The 23,461-nt window shown below is 35.6% G+C and overlaps 1 protein-coding gene across 1 annotated transcript in view; it reads left to right on the top strand.

Annotated features, from left to right (window-relative positions):
- Positions 1-12,154: 12,154 nt before the first annotated feature.
- LOC113233142 (serine/threonine-protein kinase 26-like) overlaps positions 12,155-23,461 on the top strand; it is a 52,323-nt gene continuing 41,016 nt past the window's right edge. Inside the window, exons 1-2 of the mRNA XM_026468152.1 lie at positions 12,155-13,379; positions 22,011-22,235. Of these exons, the coding sequence (XP_026323937.1) occupies positions 13,092-13,379; positions 22,011-22,235 (513 nt within the window). The 5' untranslated portion in view covers positions 12,155-13,091. The remainder of the gene's footprint in view (positions 13,380-22,010; positions 22,236-23,461) is intronic.

Genomic DNA, 23,461 nt, shown 5'->3' with positions numbered 1-23,461 from the left:
ACTGTAAGCTTCCAAGTGTTTATAAATAAATAAATAAATAAATAACAAATATAATATATTTTAAATAGAAAATTGTTCTGTACTTTAATTATTATAGAACAGAACGATACATTAAAATCGATTTGATTTTTCTTTTCACTCATTGTTTTCTTTGTATTTCCCCGTAACTCGGACCATGTTGATTTCATATTTATGATTGATCTGCGTGTGAGATTTCCAACTCTAAAATTTTTGTCCAAAGTTTGCCTGGAAGAAATTGCTACGTAGCAATAAGGCCGTCTGTTGTACATTTGTACTTACTCTGTGATATTTACATTACTGTTTTGTGTTGTCATTGTAATTTTAATGTGCAATAAAGAAATATTTCATTCATTCAGATTCAGAGGAAGTTATTCAGAAATCCATTTAAAATTAAGCGTTTTGATGCTTCGTGTCAGAAACGCAAGATGCTGAACGGGCAAAATATCAGATTAGCAGAACGCCAGATTCTCAAAATTCTAGATTTTCAGGATGCCAGATTCTTAAAATGCCAAATGTAGTTGCCAGCTTCTCTCCCTGACGCACGAAATAATGTCATTTTTTTGTTCAAAATTCAAAAGGAAGCACGTGTTTTCGATTACAGGGCGAAGCAAATATTATCACGTTCAAACACAAGAAACAGGAGAAATATAGACACTATTTTGAATCAAAAATACAAAAAATGTATAATAAAATTAAATAACAACGAATTAACCAATTTGGAATTCTAAAAAAATTATACATTTAAAATTATGTGTATAGCAATATAACTTAGTAATACCTAATTGAAGCTGTAAATTTGGCAAGTTTCTTTATGATAGGAAGATCAGTTATTTAGTAGTTAAAGGAAAGTACATTTTGTTTTTAATAAATAAATAAAACATGAATCTCTGAACTGAAACATGAAAACTGAATCTCGCTTCATTATTTCAGACGAATGATGTCCACTACTGGGCATTAGTTCGTGCGGAACAACATTTGGCATTTTGAGAATCTGGCATTCTGCGAATCTGGCTTTCTGCTAATCTGATATTCTGCCCGTTTGGCATTTTGCATTTCTGGTATAAAGTGTCAAAACGAAATTAGTACGAAGCTTCCATATTAAGTACGTCATCGTGTAATATTGTAATGTTAATTTTCTTAGATATGTTGTATGTTACATAAATACAAATAAAAATTTTAGTTTTAATATGTATTTCTATAATTTGCAAATTAATATGTCCGTTAGGTGTTCCTTTTAGAAACTAGTTATCGTGAATTAGATACCATTTCTCTTCCACTTGACGTGTCTAAATGCCAGTCACCAAGCGAGACATAATATCAGCCTTTAAATATTCATACTCAGCAGCCGAGGCCGGTTAATCAATATTAATAACTTGCCGCTTGGATGATAGAATAAGCGCTCCAAACTGTTACACCCATATTTTTTTTATTTAAAACTGCTTCTACTTACCTCCTCAGCGACAATATCTTATTAACGTCGTGACAAAAAAAAAATATGGAATTTTATTATCACCGTTATTACCCTATAATATATAAATATAATATATAAGCTTTTCAATAGTAACACAATGTTAGAAGCTAATAATGTTATAGAAAGCTATAGCAGAGTTTAAAAAGTATAGTTAAATTACAAAACAGGATGAGTCATATAATCATTAATGTATTAGAAATAACTTTGCCCACGCTTTTACGTATTTCGAATTAAGCGTGCCACTTGGTGCTTAGTTAACATAAAGAAAGCAAATGATTGATAGTTATCGACAATTTTTCAATATAGTTCATATCAATCCCATGATTATTAGCGCTTGAAATAACCTAATCAAGTTTTAATTAGAAGTGATGTTTATCGAGCTCAAGATCATGATCTTGCAATGAGATTAATCGTACGAAATTGGACGAAGATTAGAGTTTTAAACAGACTTAACCAAGTTTCCGATAGTAATCTGCCATCGTAGTTCATCTATAATGACTTAATTACCGTTTTTACCGCATTTTTCTCCAAAAATGTTAAAGTACTTTGATTAAATTTTCATCAAAATCTTACCAAGGTAGTATATTTTTTCACAGGTCAAGTTGCCCCAATTTATTAATTTTTTAAATATTTGCAAAACTGCACAAGGCATTTACGATTTTTTTTCGTGTACTAAGATACAGCATACCTTAGTTTAGAAGGCAGGATAATCTTGTTATTGCGTAATTTCGACCTATAAAAATATTGTATTGTATTAGCATAGTTATATAAAACATTACATTATTACTTGCCATTTCGTAAAAAGTATTGCGTCTCTAACATTACAGATTTCACGTATATTATACGAATAAATCCGTCGATAATCGGATACGGTGTCCCACAGTCATGATGTTCGTGATTCTCCGTTAGAAGTCAAGTTTCGACTGGCCATGCATGTTACGTTAGCAACGGTTTGTGGCAAAGCGTGAGCTGAGAAGAAAGTTCATGTGATCTCTGTTTTATGAAATTTTTACTTAGTTTTGGTTGCTTGTTTAGTAAACCTATTGTGATATGTGTTTTGAATCATCACATCTAGCAAAAGTTATGAGATTATAATTCTGTAAAATATAGTGAAATGTGTGAATACGCCTCCTGTCTTAAATCGAGTGATGAGTTGAAATTAACAATGTAAAAAGTTGTTTCTTGATCATTGACTTACAAATAAACGGACGACGGGTCTAATACAAAAACCACGAAAAAAATGTCCCAAGTCAACCTATTCGAAATTTAAATTGTAATGTCATCGCAGTATCGCGCTGTCAGTCGAACAAATGAAGACTAAAGCGGAGTTTGGCGCTCTGTATACGATTTTAGCGCCTTACAAGTGCGGACACTTTTTAGCGCGGACCCGACGTCCATATAATTGTAAGTCAATGTTCTTGATTATTATTATTAATAATAATGATACCAATAATAATATAATAACGCACACACTCAACATATCCCCGCACTAGGGAAAACCTGTGTCGCGGGTGCCATGGACACACATAGACAACCACAAATTGCACCCAAACTCACGAGAGAAATGAATGTAAGCCATACAAATATTTCTCCCGGCCCGGGAATCGAACCTGGGACTTCCATAACGGATAACCGTTCGGCCACGGAGGCAGTTATTAATATGGTAATGGACTTCACAAAATCTACTTGTACCATCAAACAGTGCCATTGAGGGTACAATTAATACTGATTTGTCTTGTTACTGACCATGATACAAAATATAAGTGCATGCAATTTTGAATTTGGATTTGTAAATATATTTAATTTAATTTCAATGTTCAGTTGAGTTCCAGTTAGTTTATAATTCTTTAATTTATGGAAACTTTGCCTTTCAATGTAAATCAAATGGATTACTTTAAAAAAAATTCGATTTTTTTTAGAGGCTAGGTATAAAACCTTAGTATAATAATTACAATTTCAAAATTTAAAATATTTAAAATCGAATGCGTACATAATACTTGCATATTATTAGGACACATCAGTATCAGTTTGGCCATCAATGGTACTGGTACAAGTGATCCGGAACTACAAAAGACGTTAAATTTCTCAAGGAGCTATTACAATAACAATTTTTCGAAGTCATTAAGAAACAACCAAGTGTAAAATGAGAATTAATAAACGCGGTTTTTGTAATGTCATTCCTAAACGGGCGCTCGTTTCCAAGTTTCAAGTTTGCCAATTTCCTCCCCCTTCTATCGTCGTTTTTTGCTTACCAGGATTGTATAGAGACCAAACAGTGTACACTCCAAAGAACCAAATGTATTCTCTCCGTATACGTTGTTAACATAATTGATTTCCAGACGTAGCAGCGACTAGTTCCTCTACCATGACATTGCCCTGACGGTTGTCGCTAGCAACTGGGTAAAACACTTGTTAATTTTGTATGGCAAATTGTGCAGAGCCCCTAGCCATCACAAGATATGTAACATTTTGTATAACAAATATTTTACGTGATCGCTAGCAACAACTGTCTCTGTACACTCATGGTACAGGTACAGTCTTAATTGGATTTGCGTGTACGTGCGTCCTTGGCCTCGGAGATCAGTATTTAGTATCCAAAGCGGATGACGTCTAGTTAGATTAGTGTTTGGGTATTTAACCAGTTTATAATTTAGCGGACACGATTTGCGAGATGTTGTTGTACAGCGATTACTTTCAAATAGATAACGTTGATCCCAAGCGGAGTGCTCTTTGTAGAGATAAGAGAGCATTGCGTCGTATTTTAGGCTATCACAGAATCACGTTTTTTCTTGTTTATAGTAACTATTGCTTTGAAATAGAAACTAAATGCAAAATATAATGTTAAGCATGATTTAGTTTGAATAGCGCTACATGCTAATGTATAAGTTTTATGTAATGTTAGGAAGGCATATCCTTTATGAATGAAAAGTTCCACAGTGGAACCATTAGTGTTTCAACTTTGCTTTATGTTGAGTCTCGTTTATACTGTCTCCTGGGGTTGAAGCTCTCGTAATTAATCGACCATTCTTGTAGACACTTAATGGAGACGAAAGTAATCGACCTAATGGAAAATATCCAATTAATTTAAGATATATTTATCTTTAGATATTGTTATTGGTAAATTTTAATTTCCAAAAGACAACATAGCACAAAACTTGTTTACTGCTAGAGCTTGTCATAATTTATTCTTAGTATTCACGTTGCCGTTATTCCGCCTTCCGTTAAAGCCTGCGTTCTATTGAAAAATTGTTTTTGAGCCGAATCGCTTAGTTGGTATTTAGGACGCGAAATTATTATTTATTTATTACAAGATTTAACAAAAGGGACAATTTAGACGGTTAATGACTAAAACGATCAAAAGAAAGGAGGAAAAAGTTTATTTATCTACGTAATTTGCAATAGGCATTATTTTTATAGGATAAAGTTGTAATAAATTGGACTAAAGTACACAGGACATAAGCTGCTAGTTGGTTATCTAATGCTAATAGTCTAACGGAACACAGTCACAGAGTTTTGCTGTTTTTCAGTACTGTCTGTATGTACCTGTTAAAACTGTATTGACTGACTGAGAAACTGATGAACAGGCGTGTCGCTTACCACCAGGCTTACGACTTGGTCGTCCCTCACTTGGTATTATAAAACAAAAACTATAATTTTCCATAAGTCTCTTTCTGCTGGTAGGTACAGACTGTAGAATTAACAACAATTTGTTTGTCGTGCGAAATCGGCGTGGGTGTGTGACGCTAGTGTTGCTAGATTATGCATAATTTATTTACAATACGTTTGTAAATTCATGCTAATTGCATTCTCATTAACTTGACAGTACTGTCATATAGACCTTGAAGCTATACAAAATCACTCACTATTTTTTTCTTTACAAGTAACAACTTGGCTTAAACTATTCCACTAGCATGTGAAAGAGTTCGTCCAGTGAAGTACTGCCACCATACCTATTTCTGCCGCCAATTAGTAATATGTGCATTACTGCGTTCCGGCTTGGAAGGGTAAGGGTGCTGGTGAAATTACAGGCACTTGGCACTTGTCAACTAATGTCTCAGCGTGACGGGCTCATTGGTAGTGCCCCTAAGACCTTTGCGATTTAAAGTTCTGAGTGGCACTATAACTGTTATAAATACGCATGTGCCATCATCAGGCGTACGACTTGTAAGTAGTAAGTATTAATTTTAGTAGCAGAAGAGCTCCTTGCGAAATAGTTCGTCCAGGGTGGTACTGCCACCTTACCTATTTCTACCGCCAAGCAGTAATGTCCGCATTACTGTGTTCCGGTTGTGAAGGCTAAGGGTGTTGGTGAAATTACAGGCACATGGGACTTGTCAACTTATGTCTCAGGGTGACGGGCGCAGTGGTAGTGCCTCTCAGATCTTTGCAATTTAAAACCCTGAGTGGCACTGTAACTGTTATGAACAGGCGTGTGGCTTACCATCAGGCATATGACTTGTTCGTCCCGTCACTTGATGTTATAAAAAAAGAAAAAAGGTTTCGTTCAATTATATATTATACAAATACCTTTGTTTTGTGAAATTTTAACATCAAATACAACTGTATTAATATAAAACAAGACCAATGCCAACATCTTTAACGTTTAATTTTTAAGATCTTAACGAGTGAAAACGTCGTAACGAATGTTAGAGGCCTCGTCGTAAACAGTGCTTTAGTTATCATTAATTCAGATTGCGCTCATTCTAATAGTCTAACAAGTCAATGTTGCGTGACCGCTCGAATTAGCTGTGAGCACTTTCCAAAATTACGTCCATTCAGTTACTAGCTGAATAGTATGGGAAGACCATGGAGTAACATACTTCTAGCGTAACTAACAGGGCTACAGCCTTTATTCGTGTTATGTTTGTTTACACAGTAGATTACAGGAAAACAGCTCTTTATCAGTAGATGTAATTATATGTCTATTTTCGGAATCGTTAATGATGGTGTTCTTCCTGTTTTATTTTATTCCTCTTCACGGTCTGTTGCTAATCTATCATTTGTAAGAAAAGTAATGGAACAAAAATACTAAATCTCCATTTAGTGCTATCATATCAGTATTACAGAGGTAAATACAATTTTACATTTACAAACATAGACTTCAAGAGGTTCTAGTCCGAAAACGCGATACTCATAAATTCTTGTGTTTCGTCTTTATATTTGCATTAATGAATGAATATGAATAGAAATATCGACGCTTGAAAGGTAAAAAGGGATGTTGACATTTAGGTTACAAATTAGTTATATACACCTATTATAATATATTTATATTATATACGAAGGTAGTGCACATTTTTGTGATAATATGAGAAGGATCGGGTGGAAACAGAGAAAGATAATAATGACCTCATCTTTAGACCGGCAATAGCGTGGACGTGAGTGATGTCAGAGGCCAGCTTTCTAGTTTCCTCCTTTGTATTAACGCTTCCTTATTCGTCCATGAAGTGGTCGTTTATGGTGGCGTTTTCGGCAGCAAGTAACGACCCTCTGTGCTTCCTCAGCATTCATATTTTTGAAGTACAGATATGTGAAGGGACTCAACACTGCGCCGAACATCATCGAGGACATATGGTTATGTTTTGGGAACAAGTTATACTGGATTTAGTGGTTGTATTATTTACTTTCGACCTTATTGTCGCTTAGCACCTTTTGCATTTGAACCGTCGTCGGTATAATTAATTGGAGAGAGTGAACGACAGAGTTGATTCCACCATACTCTGATGTTGATTACTGATCACCGCATAACGGTATCTCTTTTGCATAATTTCTCTACATGAAGAATCACTGTCAGCTAATTAACGCATAATTTTCAAGTGCAAGGTGGAGTGAATGTAATAACCACGTGTTAAATGGAAAGTTGATACCTAAATAAAATCAATTGTATAACAAGTATTTTTGAAAATTTCATGGTCACGTTAATTTTAAATAAATTGTTGATAGAACATTGTGGAAAATACAAATAGCTTGTGATTACTGCTTAGTCGCACTCGCGTTTACATTGTGTCTGGCGCTTTCTACTGCCAACATAATAAGATACGGTGAACTTTCATCCCAAGCCTAGATTACGGGTCGGAATGGTACTGCAACTGCAGACTATTAAGATATAGCAAACTTTGATGTCAATTTATTGTTGAGGAAATTATAGAAGGTTCCATGGAATTATTTGCTGCTATAAGGTAATAATTAGTAAGTCTGATAAACTGCAATTAAAGAAGTTTTCCTTATATTTATTACAACTCGATCTTGAAGCCATTATTACCTTGTGTAATAAAAACCTGTGTAACGGTACGCGCTTGCTCAGTCCACTGACAACACAATAAATATGAAGTGTCCCCACACATAATAAGCGTTCGCGCATCTAACACGGTGTTGTGTTTCACTGCAAACAAATAATGTTTTGCCATGAAAACGTGATGTTGTTGCGTTGTGGAATGAAGAAAATAATTCGTAACATTTTAATACGATTACTGTAGCCTTTGTTCTGCTAAATGTTAAACCCTACTATATTAATTCATTTTGTTCTTTCAAACGTTTGTATATTTTCCTCATTGTTAGATACGCATAGCTATTTGTTCACATTAAATTTTTTTATACCTCTCAAATTAGACCTAGAATTAGCACTAACTTATAAAATAATTCCAACTGTCGAAAGTGTACAGTGGAGTCGGACAGGATCTTTACAAAGTAATAAAGCCTTATAAAAGTTCAGCTTCGAACGAAAAGAAGTCGTTCCGTTAACGTTCGACTTGTTTCTCACGTTGCTTGTTTTAGTTTGTGTTCAAGACTACTGTAACATATTTATGTGGAGTTGGCCGGTCTGGAGCACGTTTAAGGATATCGATATACTTTTCTGCAGGAAAGACGAGTGGAAAATGGTGCTGCATTGCATGGAATGTACGACTGAGGAAGCTTATTCAGAATGTATAGTCGAGTGCAACCATGGTTTCTGATTTAATAGTTTTCACACCCGAACTTGATACTTTTTTTATTATATCAAATTACGGGACGAACAAGTCGTGCGCCTGATGGTAAGTTACACGCCTGTCCATAGCAGTTGCAGTGCCACTCAGAGCTTTAAATCGCAAGTTTTGAGAGGCACTGCCACTGCGCCCGTCGCCCTGAGACATAAGTTGACGAGTCTCATGTGCCTGTAATTCGTCTTCGAAACTGTAACACAGTAATGCTGACATTATTGTTTGGCGGCAGAAATAGGTAAGGTGGCAGTACTACCCTGGACGAACTATTTCATAAGGAGTTCTTCTGCTACTAAAATTAATACTTACTACTTATTATTACTTAATTTATTTTTCAGATACTTCTGTTTGGTAATACACATAATATTGGTTTTCGTATCGTGTTGAACATTCATTAATTTTATATAAAATTTGATTTCATACTATGCTTTACTTTATTACATAGAACAAGCAATAGGTTTAAATATGTGGTGATAAAAATACTTTCTCATCAGTGTAGATTTGTGCGCCGCAATGGTGTATGTGGCTGCCATAGTGTAGTACAAGCAATGAAGAATTCCGTACTTTCTGTTCTGGCTGCTTAAGAGTACCAAAGGGAGATATAAACGCGCTAAGCTGTAAATTGTACCCTGAATATAGGAGTACTTCTAAAACTTTCTGGGATATAAGTGTAGCAGTAATTTAAATTAATAAAAAGTGGTCGTAAACCAGATTTTAATTGACTTGTGTGTTTGAACCTGGATACATTTCGAATCTACGGCTGCCGAATAAGCAATAGCCATGCCTTTTTGTCATCACTGAAATATTTTTACGACAAATGTTAAGAATGAAATAAATCCTCAAATACAGTTTCCCTTATGCGCCCCAAAATAGTTTTGGATCTTAATAATGATTGCACAAAAAGGCAAGGAAAAGAAGGAACATCAGATCTTGAGAATGTTTAAAATCACGACCGACATTCCGCTTGGGTTCAGTAAATTCCCTTTTATTCTTCTACTTTCTTTTACCTAACCTTGATTTCTGATGAGGTTTTAAGTCAAATGTTTCAATAACACAAACGCAGTTTTCTTTAAAATTGAAGTTCGTTTACTTACGCAGAAATTATAATTTTTATTAAATTCAGAATCTGAATTTTAATAATATTCACCTAATTTATACAAATGTTTGCGTTCAAGATTACGACGACAGAGAATTCATATTCTAGTGGTTATTTTAGAACATCTTGGTTTGAGGTAATAATAACTATGTTATTGGTTCTGCAATTGGTGTAGTTAACGATTCTTGTATCATTTCAGTAGCGCAACAACCATTATGGCGGTGTCTGTCGGATATTGTACTCTTATGGCGTCGTTGGCTCGCTTAATGCGTTTCCAATGTGACGCAAATGGGATGTTTTGCACGAGTACTTTACCTCTACAACTAGGTGCTTCTGAGATCACAGGTGCAAACTACTCGCAAACGACGATATGGTTTATGGTGTTCCAAAACTCACTCTCACTTTGTTTTTTTATTATATTTTACGTAACTGGAATTTTTAGCGTATCAAAAAAAACGACCGCAAAAGTTAGTGGAATTACATCTATTTGCCAAGTTTTATTGAAATCGGTTAACGGAAATTGTCCAATAAACCGGATTCATCCTCTAATTTGCCATGATAATATATAATATTTTCTTCAAATTTGAATAGGACCACCATTGAGGTACTCCCTTTCTAACAAAAAAGAATCATCGACATCGGTTTACGAACGTCGGAGTAATCACACACAAAAAACACAGTCAATTTGAGAACCGCCTCCTTTTTTTGAAGTCGGATAACTTTTTTTTTACATATGTAACAAAAAATACATATGTAATTTATTAGCTTATTATACATATATAATGAATTCAACATTGCATCAATGGCCATCGTCCGTGTGCAAATGGATATTTAATTTTGTGAGTTTCACCATGCACAAAACGCTGCTGGATTGGATACTCGCTTTAACCCCGCGAACACTGAAATCTTGGTCATAAATTTTAGTGCCAAACCGTTTTAAACGATTTATGTTCGAAATGTTTCCAAACTTTAGTCTGGCCTGGAGCTGCGCTGCACAAGTACAACACTAACATTCAACATATTGGTCTGTGTATTTTTCATCACCCGTGTTCAATAAGGCACATCATGCCGTGGAACATATTGCACGAGAATTCTTTTAGCGAAATCTTCTTATCTTTGCTACTGTTGGTTGAACAAAGAATGGATACTAAGCCGATAAAACTTTATCACAACTTTAGTCAAGAGATACGTGGCGATATGTTTGATTTATTTCACAATAACATTCTTTATATTTTTAACATGTCATCCTTGCTAAATTTTGTTTTGAGATCATGGAAGTCTAACCCCAAATTACGAAACTTTCTTTTACATCCGGTTCAACATGGGTTTTTGTCAAGTCCTATCATTGTTACTAACAGTTGTGTTGCGGTGTCCCCGTTCTTACTGACATTGTCAGCCATCGTTCGTCGTCGATTTTTAGTCACGCGTAGGCATCGCCGTCTGTCGGTTGCTTTTGTTTTTCATTGCAAATGAATGCATACCTTAACAAATATTGTGAGTGTTAAATTGTGAATCAGTGACTTCATGGTGAAGACCCTAAACAAAAACATATATTTTAGTTTTTTTTTTACACTTTCTTCATTTTGTCAGTTGTTATACTATACCTCTGTAGTGTTACCTAATCGTTAAGTTTCCTTAATAACATTTGCAATTCTAATCGATCTAGTTTGTCCAAGTAAAGATAGACGCTTCTCAAGGTTTCTATTGATAAGTATCTTGCAGAATGCGGAATAAAAAGCACCAACGTACTTAGTTACATTCCTGAGATTGCACGCCTACGCAGATCCGTGCACCTGTTGCACTAATTTGGATGTCTTTCTTTCTATTTATCTTCACCTTTCAGTTATATTTATGCATTCAATGAAAGAAAGACATTAATAAAGATTGTATTAAGAGTTTCGATTCTAGATTTGCTTAAAGTATCGTACTCTGTCCCAGAACAACATAACGGGTACAAATAAAATTTTTGTATGTGGGTTGTGTTGTCCAATGCCACACGCTTATGACCACGTACGTAAAGGCACGGAATGCTTGCAGTACAGGAGGTCTGTATGCTGTGCACGGCTCTGAGGGCGGTGACTCCTCGGGACAGTCCACCCGATTCCATACCTTCGCACGTGGAATACTAATGCCTCCTATTGTGCGTTGAAACTAAGACATTTGCCGTCGCGGCCCAACGAAAGTTTTGTAATGCCTTTGTCTTACAGACTTTCGCGCTCGCTAACTGGAACGTCTTTTGACGAATTGGTTATAGTGCTCCGAATGAGTCTTTGCACCAGATCGTGACAGTTATTGATATGTGAAATTTGTTTCGAGCTGCAATGATTAGAGGCTTTTTGTCTGGCGGGTGGACGTTAACCCTTCTATACTTGTAATTGTAAGCAAAACTTGATTATAACGATCTCCGTTCTTGTAAGTTTAAGTTTCACAACTTTCTTCTTATTCAGCCTGTGCATTGAACGTTGCGATTAGATTATATTGTACGTTTTACAGGTCCTGTCCACATTTACTTAATTTGCAGATTTCTTTTGGTAATCGAGTTAATAATAACTGAGCCCATCACATGAACATGCTTTGATATATCGGCGCTGTGAGCGCGAGTTTCGCTGCGTTGCGCCGGCGGTGGCTGCTGCACGGTCCGCTGGCGCTGCTCGCTGCCCGCAGACCGCCTTCACCCCCGCGCTCCCTTGCGAAAAAATCATAATGCAATCGCCAGGGCGGTCGGTGTGGAACGCTCGACAACCACTCACAACACGCAATCAGTCTACATTCAAATGCGTTGAAACTCACACGCCGTCCATCATGATGGATCTGTTGTGTCGGGAAACAGATTTCTCTTGAAGTGACCGTTCCTATAAACTTAGAATTCGAAACACTCATAATATATCTGTGTGATTTTGTAGTGTCAAAGTTACCTCTAGATGCACATAATGCTCAAGTGATGTACTAAACTTTCTTATTTCGTTGTTTAGTTACCTCGGCCTTTACTTCACTTCATGTTTTATTTGAGAAGTAGATTTTATGACCTTCAACACTTGTGAACGGGTTTAAAATGGAACATACGCTATACAAAACTATTCATGAAACATTATATAGTTCAATATTAATTTTACCGTGTGCATGACCATCGAAACTTAAACGGCAGTGGGTGCCGAATTCACCTTCAGCTCCATGCTACTTACCTTGTATAGTTGAAACAATTGTCCATCAAATACGAATTAATTCTTTACGCGTCGCGGTAGCGTCCGGTGACTGCTGCTTTCGAGTCGTTCATGTTTCCAAGTTGTCTTTCTATCGCGAACAGCCGCCTGGATCGCTCGTTACCAGTTCGCAGTTGGTAGCGATTAGAACCCGTACGTTATCAAAAGAGTCTTCGTAAAAGGAAAAATATCGCCTAACATTATCTTTGATAAGGCTACGAAACGTATGGTATTCCAATTAGTATCAGTGCGTAAATATTTTCAGTGTGATGAGGTGATTGGTATTACCATGTGTGGAGTGTAGTTCAAGTGAGTGACAAAAGTGTACTATGTGGGAAGCTGCTGTGTCTAAGCCACATGATTACCACTACGTTCACGGTGGCCCTGCGCCTAATCAGGGACGGTCCGGCGGCCCTGTTCTGACTGGTCCAAATGCTAAGCACCTAAGGCCCCAGTCTTCGTATTCTTTACCTCATAGTAGCAATGGACCTAGTCGATGGGGCTGGACTGGCAGTCATGCTTCCTCTTTCGATCGGAGGCAGTTGAAGGTGCCGCCACAACCCGCTCGGCCTGCGCCTATCCGCCCATCACACAATAAAAACACCGGAACTAGTAGTGTAAGTTGTCATATAACCATATCAATTTCACTGATTAAAAATTATGTTATATGAACGTGGTACATACAGTAGTTTCATGTCGTGGTGTAATGTGCGTGTGCTCGGGTCTTTTATATTATCGCTGCGATATATTTCCTCGTCTCTCGCAATGCGTGTCGGATGTCGGCTGCGCACGCGCCACCTGATACGTGGCAAGTTTCTCTCTTACATTCATTTCAAGTATGCGGCTTCTGTGATACTGCCTATTTGCACGCAGAGATTTACATAAATATTAATAATAATAACGCACACACTCAACATAGCCCTGCACTAGGGAAACTCTGTGTCGCGGGTGCCATGGACACACACATATTCAACCACAAATTGCACTTAAACTCATGAGAGAAATAAATGTAGGCCCCCGGGACTTCTGCGTGGCAGTCCGGCGTGGTAACCGTTCGGCCACAGAGGCAATACAAAATAAATATTTTCTTTCCGCTTCCTTCCACGCATGAGATCAGAATAGTTTCAATGCCCTAATGAGACTTGTGTTTGCGTATATTTACGTAACTCACGAAGGCATAGCAAAAACGTCAGTGGACGTTGAACGCGTTCCTACAGTCCTTTTATAGTATAGCCAGTAGACAGTTTCCTATATAGGACAGTATCTAATGAATAGCAAATGTAATCGTAACCGAGGTTGTTCCTTTACGGTCTATGAACACTCACGCCGTGGCAACTGAACTTTATACTGTTATACGGCAAAACAAATACTGCATTTAAAGCTACTTACCTAGTTTCGTCGACATATTCATTTCAGTTATAAATTTTATTTTTTATGAAAGAAACATTAGTATTTAACCACCTAATCGCTTACTCAATCACTTACCTTTCAATGTTATCATAAATTGATTCACGTGTTCATTAAGTGAAGATAACCTGTGACGTTAATTATATAAGGGTGAATATTTATTTTTATTTTATATTGTTATTTGATAAATAACAATTTTAATTAATAATTGAAACCTCGGCCTACCTCTGCTGTTATTGTTATCCTTAATAAAGAGCTCATATGTGTAGCATTATTTTAAATTTAAGACATGTATATCATATGACTGCAACAAATATATTGAGTATTTCACTTTCCGAATTTCAATGGCACTTTTTGAGTAATTTTTGTCAAACTCTGTTTTTTTTTGGTTGTAAGGTCTTAAACGTACTAATAAGTTCAAGCAATGCCAATAATTATAAAATCACAGAAATATTTAAGTTAAATACAACAAAAAAACGATATTTTAGGTCACACGAGTGAGATTGCAGTAACACGAATGATTTTCTCGTAAACATAAATAAGAAAGACAGCACAGTAATGAGAAATTATTATTACAACACACATTTTATCGTTCACAAAAGAACATTTAACATGTAACAAATATTTTAATATAACTTCTTGTATCAAAATCCTTCTCATCCGTGTAAGACCATCTATCTATATATAATTAAATAAATAAATCTAAATGAGTATTTTGTTAATATCGTATAAACTTTGTTGTACATCAATATATCGTCATCACCACTATCAACATCATCATCATGATCACCATTATCATCAGCATCGTTACCATTCACATCATCATCACAATCATCGTCATCATCACCACAATCATCATCGTCACCACCGTCATCACCACCACTATCACCATCTAATTGTTATATTTCAAGTGAATGTTTAGCTTAAAGTAACTATTTGACTTAAAAGTAGACAAGAATGAGAGCGACAATAATGAAATGTCATACATTTTTAATTGTCAAGTGTGTAAAATATGCTGGACCATTATAAAAGTGCATTGATTTTAAAGTTCCCTTTGTCTAATTGATGTACAATATAGTTTATAAAACTATTACTTAATACTTATTTAGATTGAATGCTTTACATGAATCAGAACGATTTAGTCATTAGCGCTGGAATTGGTATTTAAGTCGATTTTTTGCTAAAACGGAGATGCACAGTTTACTTCACTGTATACACTCCAATCCGTCAGGAGCCCCTTCTCACGTGTGCGAAGGGTGAAGGTGATGCAATATGAACTTTTGTTATTAGGAGGCTTTTAGTTGAATTGACACTAATGATAAGAAAAATTGAAACACATTTTGTATTCCAAAGAAAACTTTGTTTATAATAAATTGGAAAGTTACGGCATGTATTCGACGTGTCAGTTATTAGAGTTTATCCTCGTTGGGAAATATTGTATGATTAATTGAGTCCAAATTGAAAAAAAGTTGAAAACCAGATATAAAGATCCGACGACAAGCATATAAAAAAATACTTGAAGTCCGCTGGTTCGTTCCGTGGCTTAGTTGGCATAGCGTCTGCCACGGTTTGCTAGGAGACGTCTCTTCGAATCCGGCCGGATCGAAGGATTTTTTCTAAGTGTTCGATCTTTGTATTAATAATCATAACAAATTAGTGGACTCATTTCACAAAAAAAAAAATAGAATATCAATTCAATAAAAATTTAGTTTATGATTCAGGTTGATTTATTATCTAACCAAAATTTAATGTCTGAACTTTAATGCAAGTTCCTATACTCTCTTTAAATTACTATTTTAGAATAAAAATATTTTTACGAAATTCCCGCAGGCATTTCTCGTATTTTGATTTGTAGTTCACGGTAGTTATTAAGCTGACTTATTGTCAAAAAAGTTAGCTTTATTTTATTGCGTGTGGCTTACCTGGTAATAAAACGATAGGCGGATTATGGATTAGCGCTTTATCGCGCATTCCATTTTATTTTAAATAGCTGTAAATTTATCACTATAATATCCTTAAACTTGACGTAGGTTAATAACATTTACTGGCTTGAATAATGGAAGACATCGTGACAAAACCGCATGCATGAGGTCCATAACTTGTGAACTCTCAGAGACTTGTGAACTTTCCAATTCGCAGCTACGTAGACGATGGTCTGGACCCCTTCTAGAATCCGTTGGGACCCGTGCTCAGTAATGGGCTGATGATGACCGTTACCTAAGGGTACCTACTAAGTATGATGAAAATTTACGAGAGTCTTCAAATATTATCCGATATTTAATCGATAGTCGATAGAATATTAACAGTCATTTTAATCCATCGTCAGAAAAAAATAGCGCAGGGAATTTCATTCCATTAGTAAATATTTACTACTTGAATGAAGTTCCCTCTACTATTTTTTTCTGTAGTAAATATTTACTATTTTATAGTAAACGTTTAGTACTAGGATGAAGTTCCCTTTTTCTGAAGATGGATTAAAATGACTGTTCAATGAACAGTCGATAAATATTCTATCGACTATCGATTAAATATCGGTTACGCTTACGCAATAAATGATCGAACTTGTTTCATTTGAATGTTATTAAGATTCATAAAACGTAAAAAACTGTATAAAAATGAACATTATCTTGGAAGAATAAGATGGTGCCTGTACTTCACGAATTGATTTCGATACTACTGGGCCAACTGTCAAAATAATAAGAAAGAAGGCGATAATGCAATTATTAATCATTACAACGTCATAACATTTCCTCTTCAAGCGTTTCTGTAAAATTCTTCTATATTTATCTCCTTAATATAAATATTATCTATCTCCTTTCACAATTTATCGATAAAACTCACAACAAAAAAATGTCACAAACAACTACAATGACTATTTAAAATTTTACGAATGTAGCAACCCAGCAATCGTCTTGGAAGAAGTATATATGTATAATAAGTATATGTTTTGACAAACGTATGATTACACAATTTAATACCATTATATGAATATCTTTTTTTTTTCTCTTTTTTTATCATAACACACACACACTAAACATAGCCCCGCACTAGGGAAACCCTGTGTCGCGGATGCCATGGACACACACATAGACAACCACAAATTACACCCAAACTCACGAGAGATATAAATGTAGGTCATACAAATATTTCTCCCGGCCCGGGAATCGAACCTGGGACCTCTACGTGGCAGTCCGGCATGGTAACCGTTCTGCCACAGAGGCAGTTAAATATCTGGAGGTTCTATATTTACAATTTCATGTGTAATGAATTTTATTAATTTTATTAGCTGAATTAATTTTTTACGCACCTGCTGATAATATTATGTACTTAATTGATAGTATCATTATCTGTTCGATTTCCGAACAAAGTAGATAGGTAAGTACGTACACGCACGTCGTCTCGTACCACCACTATACATGGAATTATCAATAACACCGTGTTAGTGTTACTCAATAACGATTATATTTTCAGGTCTTGATTCTAAATAAAAAAATAATGTACGATCTGATGTAAAGTAAATTACATAAACCAAGGCGAACAAAAAAGCTGTCTATTTCTGAAGATTCTGTTTTGTTTGAACTTGAAAACTATAAATAAGTCCAAGTATTAAATTACAACTAAATTTATTTAAAAATAAAAACATGTTATGCTTCAAATGTATGCATATTTATATCTTGATATGACTGACATAAGTTATATTTTGTCACAAGAATGAATCATAATGTATTTATTAAGTACTTAGTGCATCGATTAGAATTGCGGATGACGCGATGTTTGCGTCGAATAATTAGTACATATTGTTTCTGCGCTAATCACATTTTGCTCATAAGTGTTTAAAGCGGAAAATTGTTATAAGTGCTTATAAGTATTTAGGAACAGTGAATATGAAAGATTCATTCTTTGTCCGTTATAGTACTTATGGTTTGTGTAACAAGATTTCGCAGTAATCTAATCTTTTAAAAGGTTTTCTTTCCAGTGTTAATTGAAAAATTTTGATGAGTTGGCAGTTTCATTAATACAGTTAATTCGTTGAGAATACAAATTTTGCGAGATAGCTTCTCTTAGACGTTATTTATGGATGGGGATTCGTCCATTTTAATTTAATATTCTTGTCATTTCTATCTAATAGACTGAATTGTTAACTTTCAACGCGTCCAATATCTGATTGTTTTGTCATCGTAGTGAAATAAAGGGTTTCAATTCTAAACAGCTCATTTTCAACCTTGTGTGTGTGTGTCGAGGACGGCCTTACTGTCCTTTATTTTTTAACAACTACACCAACATTTGTTTTTAATTAAAACCGGAACGGTTCGTACCGCAACAAAGTGCGGCGGGCCTTTCCGCGCGTGTTCAATCGACTTTCTGTAAAATTGGCTTTAACCTTTTTATTGTAGAGAGGAGCGTATATTGCTTAACATGTACGTGTAATACAGATATGAAATATTTTGCTTGAGACTTAAGTATACTCTATTACTTATGACCCAGTATACAAAGTGACGTCATAGTACACCTACACAATAATTAATTCTCGGGCCTTGGCCTGCTACGAAACTATTGCTAAGAGAGAGTTACGCCCCATAATTGGAACGGTGAGCGATCATTAAAGTTTAGCCTGTAGTATCTTACCTACTTTTAACTAAATACGCTTTCACTGCAACTTCACGAGTTTGGATATGCTTCCTTTGATTTTTTACTGTTCAGGGTATCTATCGGGCACTGCTACGTAGGTCTATAGGCTGTACTTAAATAGGACATCGTAATTTTTTTAAAATAAAGTCGAATACATCCGACCAAATATTTACGGTGATTATGCTTACGCGAACGGGTCGTCGGGTGGAATGACCGTCGTAACCTTATAACATGGCTAACTTAACACACATGTAAACTGCTCACGTTCTACGAGTTAGCTTGGTACGTTGGCATATAATTTTGTGAATATGTTTATTGTTTTTAACCGGTCTTAGAAAAGGTAGGAGGTTCTCATTTCGACTGTATCTTTTTTAGTGTATGTTACGCGATAACTCCAAAATTCAGTAGCGGTTCCATTAAAATCTGAAGAAAATATTCCACCTCTAAGCGTGGCAAATTAGGGGATGGAACCGGTTTATTGGATTTCACCCATTTTTCGTTAACAGAAATTGTTATATTTTTATTATTTTGTATACCGTATAATACGAAGATATTAAAATTTTCACACGGTCACAAGAAGTATCTTACTTCGTCTCTGGCTTACACTATCAACACTGTTAACTCATTGGTATTGTATATTAAGCGCGAGAAATTACGTTATAGTCGATTCGCCTCTATTTTAAATCGCCTCTATTTTAAATCGCCGTCTGTAAAATTGCCCTACCAAACTCAATAAGCCTTTTTATTCACGCCAGTAAATGAGCATTTCGCTTTATCATCCCCTTCGCTGCCCTCAAGGATGGCATTTTAAAAGGAAATAATGATGTTGTGTTCTCCTTATTATCCTTTTGGGGCGTTTTTATGTAGCGTTGCTGATTTCTCCCTTTTATCTTTTAACTTTTAAGAGATTCTCATTAATTACGTAAATATTATATTAGCTGCAAATGCTTGCTATCATTAAAAATCCTATAGATTTTTAATGATTGCAAGTGACAGGACGAGCTAGTCGTGCAACCTGGTGGTAAGCGACTCGCCTGTCCATAACAGCGGCTGTGCCAGTTAGAGCTTTCGATCGCAAAGACCTAACGGGCACTACCACTGCGACCGTCACCCTGAGACATAAGTAGACCAGTGCCTGTAATTTCACCTGCATCCTAACCCTTCAAAACCGGAACGCAATAATGCTCACATTACTGGCTGGCAGAAATATGTAAGGTGGCAGTACTTCTTTGGAGGAATTCTTTCACAAGGTGCTCTACTGCCCCCAGATTTAAGAGATTAGCGTTATAACGACTACTTACATTTACGATGACGTTGTTACTTGTTTTGACGAACGCATCATTAATGTGTCGCTTTTTGTATATCTCATTCATGTTCATCCTGGTTGAAAGATTAAATGTTTACATGTTATCTTTTAACCGCGATGAATGCTTGAAGAAGGTAAAATATCAGGCTCAACGTTTTTATCTTAAGATGTGCATCTGTTCTATTCTTGTCACGTCCAACACTGTTTCTAGTACGGCTTCTGCACTGAGTAAATCAGAGATCCATGCTCTATAAAGAAAATCAATAGCTTTTACTAAAATCTAATCTAAAGCTTATTCAGCTACGAAGAAAGTTTCTATTTGATGCAGATTGCAGACAGTCTGAGTAGGTTTATTTTAAGAAAAAATTCTCTTTCGCCTGTGAAAATATTGTTTCGTGTCAATGTTGAAAACTTTGTGAGTTATTTCACTATAAACTCGTCGGTTCTAAAACGAAAGGCAATCTTGTAGCACATTTTATATATTATATAAAGCTATATTTTGTCTAAAGTGGGTTAGTTTCATGTCAAAGTCAACGGCTATCGAAGAAACGTCGGCGAGACGTTCTTCGCGTGTGTTTAAATCAATGGAATGTTCGTTTTCTCTGAGAGTTTAGATAAATATCTACGGATATTATCTTAATTTGTCTAATTGAATGAAATTCAACGCGTGTTATTGTTGTTATAGTGTAGTTCTAGAACAGTCGTTTGAAAATTCATTGTTTTTGTTTTGAACCTGTCGAGAAACTAAAGTGTGGAAAGATGTATTCCGTAAAGTGGTCACGTAGCGCTTTAATGCAGCTTGTCGATACAAAGTGCAGAGCCCTGACTACTGCTCAATGTCAGGCAAATGCCAAAAGGTCTCGCTTCAACTCCGCCGGCTCTGAATAAATGCGAACCTCCCAATTGTCTGCATGCCATTTCTTGCTTTAAATTCCAAAATAGCTGAGTATTCGAATTAAACTAAACATGTTAGAATGCTTACTGAGCCATGAGATCGTAGATAAACGTAGACATTCTTCAATTAACATCAGGTTAATGGAAGCTTACACATTCTGTTGTCAATGACAACGTACAAGATGATTTATTACAAGATGTTACTTATTATTAATAGTTTCTATTCAATACATTAGTACTGTAGTCAAATTAAAAAAAAAGACTCGGCAACATTTTTTTTACCATAACGCGGACACTAATCTGATAAGACTTTATCGCATTCCATTTCGATTAGTTCGATGACTAAATTTTTGATAAGGTTTATAATAATAAAAAGATGATACAAATAAAAGGTATGATTTTGCCATTGTCCAGTAATTAGTTTCTAATTTAATGTAGGTTTTATGATTAGGTCAGATAAAGCGATTATGAATGAATTATATACTAATAATAATAGATTATTTGAATTCGCTTATGTAAATAACTTATAATTCACAACACCCACTTATTCACTCAGACAGCGAAAACCATTTTCTTCGCAAAGTAAAAACATTCAAAGAATTAGAATCTCGTAACATACTTTAATATTATACTTTGACCAGTTGTATGGATGAATATTTAATATTTCGCTTTATGAATAATCAATCACTGTGAGCGTCTTCCTGGTTGTGTAAAAAATACGTATATCGGTAATGCCCACGTTCAAAGTGTCGATTCACAAAAACGTTACGTTTTTATCGTATATGTAATAAGTTGGTAACGCTACTGCTTAATTAAAATGTTGATTACAGTCGGTATCCACTCACAATATCGATAAAGTAAAGTAATAGCAGTATGTGTAGGTACTTTGTGTTTATATTATTTTATTATATTATGACCAGGTTTATAATTATGACCTATCACGTCGATTTCAATAGCCATTGTTCCTTTTGCATTCTTGTAACTCTTCATCATTTGCATTTGTTTGTTGCAGAAGGTCGACCCGGAGCTGATCTTCACAAAACAAGAGAAGATCGGCAAAGGCTCGTTCGGTGAAGTGTTCAAAGGCGTAGACAACCGAACACAGCAGGTGGTCGCCATCAAAATCATCGATCTAGAAGAAGCCGAAGATGAGATCGAAGACATACAGCAGGAGATTATGGTGCTATCACAGTGTGATAGCCCTTACGTCACTAAATATTATGGATCATACTTAAAGGTGAGTTATTTATTAAGGTAATAAAATTTTGATAGCTTTCTCATACGTATCAACTTTATAGAGTGATGAAGCCCTGTGCTTATCGAGTTTCTTCCCACTGTGAAATTAACTCAAAAGAAAAGGAGAATATTGCTTGTTATCGCGGCAACCATGCTCAAGGCGTGCGGCATCAATCATTGTCTGTGTAGCCAGCGCCTGTTTATGTGCTGGCAAACCTTTATTAGATACAAGGATCATGCGTAATGGACCCCATTACGAAGTGGATTCACAGAGGTTCTCCACAGAGTTTACCACGAAGTAAGGCATTAGCAACTAATTGTGTAACAGATAGGCTTTTACATTTTTTCGCTAATACCGTATTTTGCGTGATATAGGAATATCTGTCACGCTCGGCGTGACGCACCGAATTGCTATGCAGTTTCCTATAGAGGTCGTTCACCACTGAAATCGTAGTTGGCATAGTGAAATACCTGGATAGTTATTACTGACCACTTCACGGGATTGCCATTATCTCTTTCGTAATTAAAAATATATATCTGCTATTACTCTTACCAGCTCTAGCAATGAGATGTCAGCAAAGTTGTAACTGTGTGGATGATATCATTACTCTTGTAAAAGACGAGCCATTTATTGACATGTTATTGTAATCGACGTTAGCTGCGGTTAAGTTTATTAAATCTTAAAAGATTACGTAATGCTCTAGTTTAATGTCACGATTTGAAGGGACCAGGTTGGGAACATGCACTCGATCGCGTAATTCGATTGCGTGCAATACCGTGGCAAAGTTAAAATGATGCCCGTCACGAAGTTTTTGGGGTCAGTACACGAATAAACACGGAACCGGTTGTATTCAAGAAATACTCCCACAACGACCGTGTGCACAGATTTTGTCAACAAATACATTTTTTTTTGCGGCTAATGAGGCTAACAAGCCGTTCTTTATTACATCGACGTACTGTAATTAGCTCCTTGACGTCAGTCAATTCTTCCATATTAGAAACAAATAAAATGATATAATTTACGCGAGAAACTCGCAGAATTTGAAAAGCAAGAGACTTGTCTGAAAATAATCCGTCGTTATTTAATTACGGAACGTGAATAAGGATAGAAATTTAATTATTTTGATGATGTTTAAATTGACGCTGCTGAATTATTCTTAAATGATTTTTTGCGGCGTAACTTGTAATAATGTGTAATGTGCCAGATAATCACACCAATTATATATC

This window comes from Hyposmocoma kahamanoa, unplaced genomic scaffold (assembly GCF_003589595.1).
Source record: "Hyposmocoma kahamanoa isolate Upper Pololo Valley unplaced genomic scaffold, ASM358959v1 102, whole genome shotgun sequence".
Classification (NCBI taxonomy): Eukaryota; Metazoa; Arthropoda; class Insecta; order Lepidoptera; family Cosmopterigidae; genus Hyposmocoma; species Hyposmocoma kahamanoa.
Note: the sequence above shows the minus strand (reverse complement) of the source record. Positions and strands in the feature narration are given on the sequence as shown.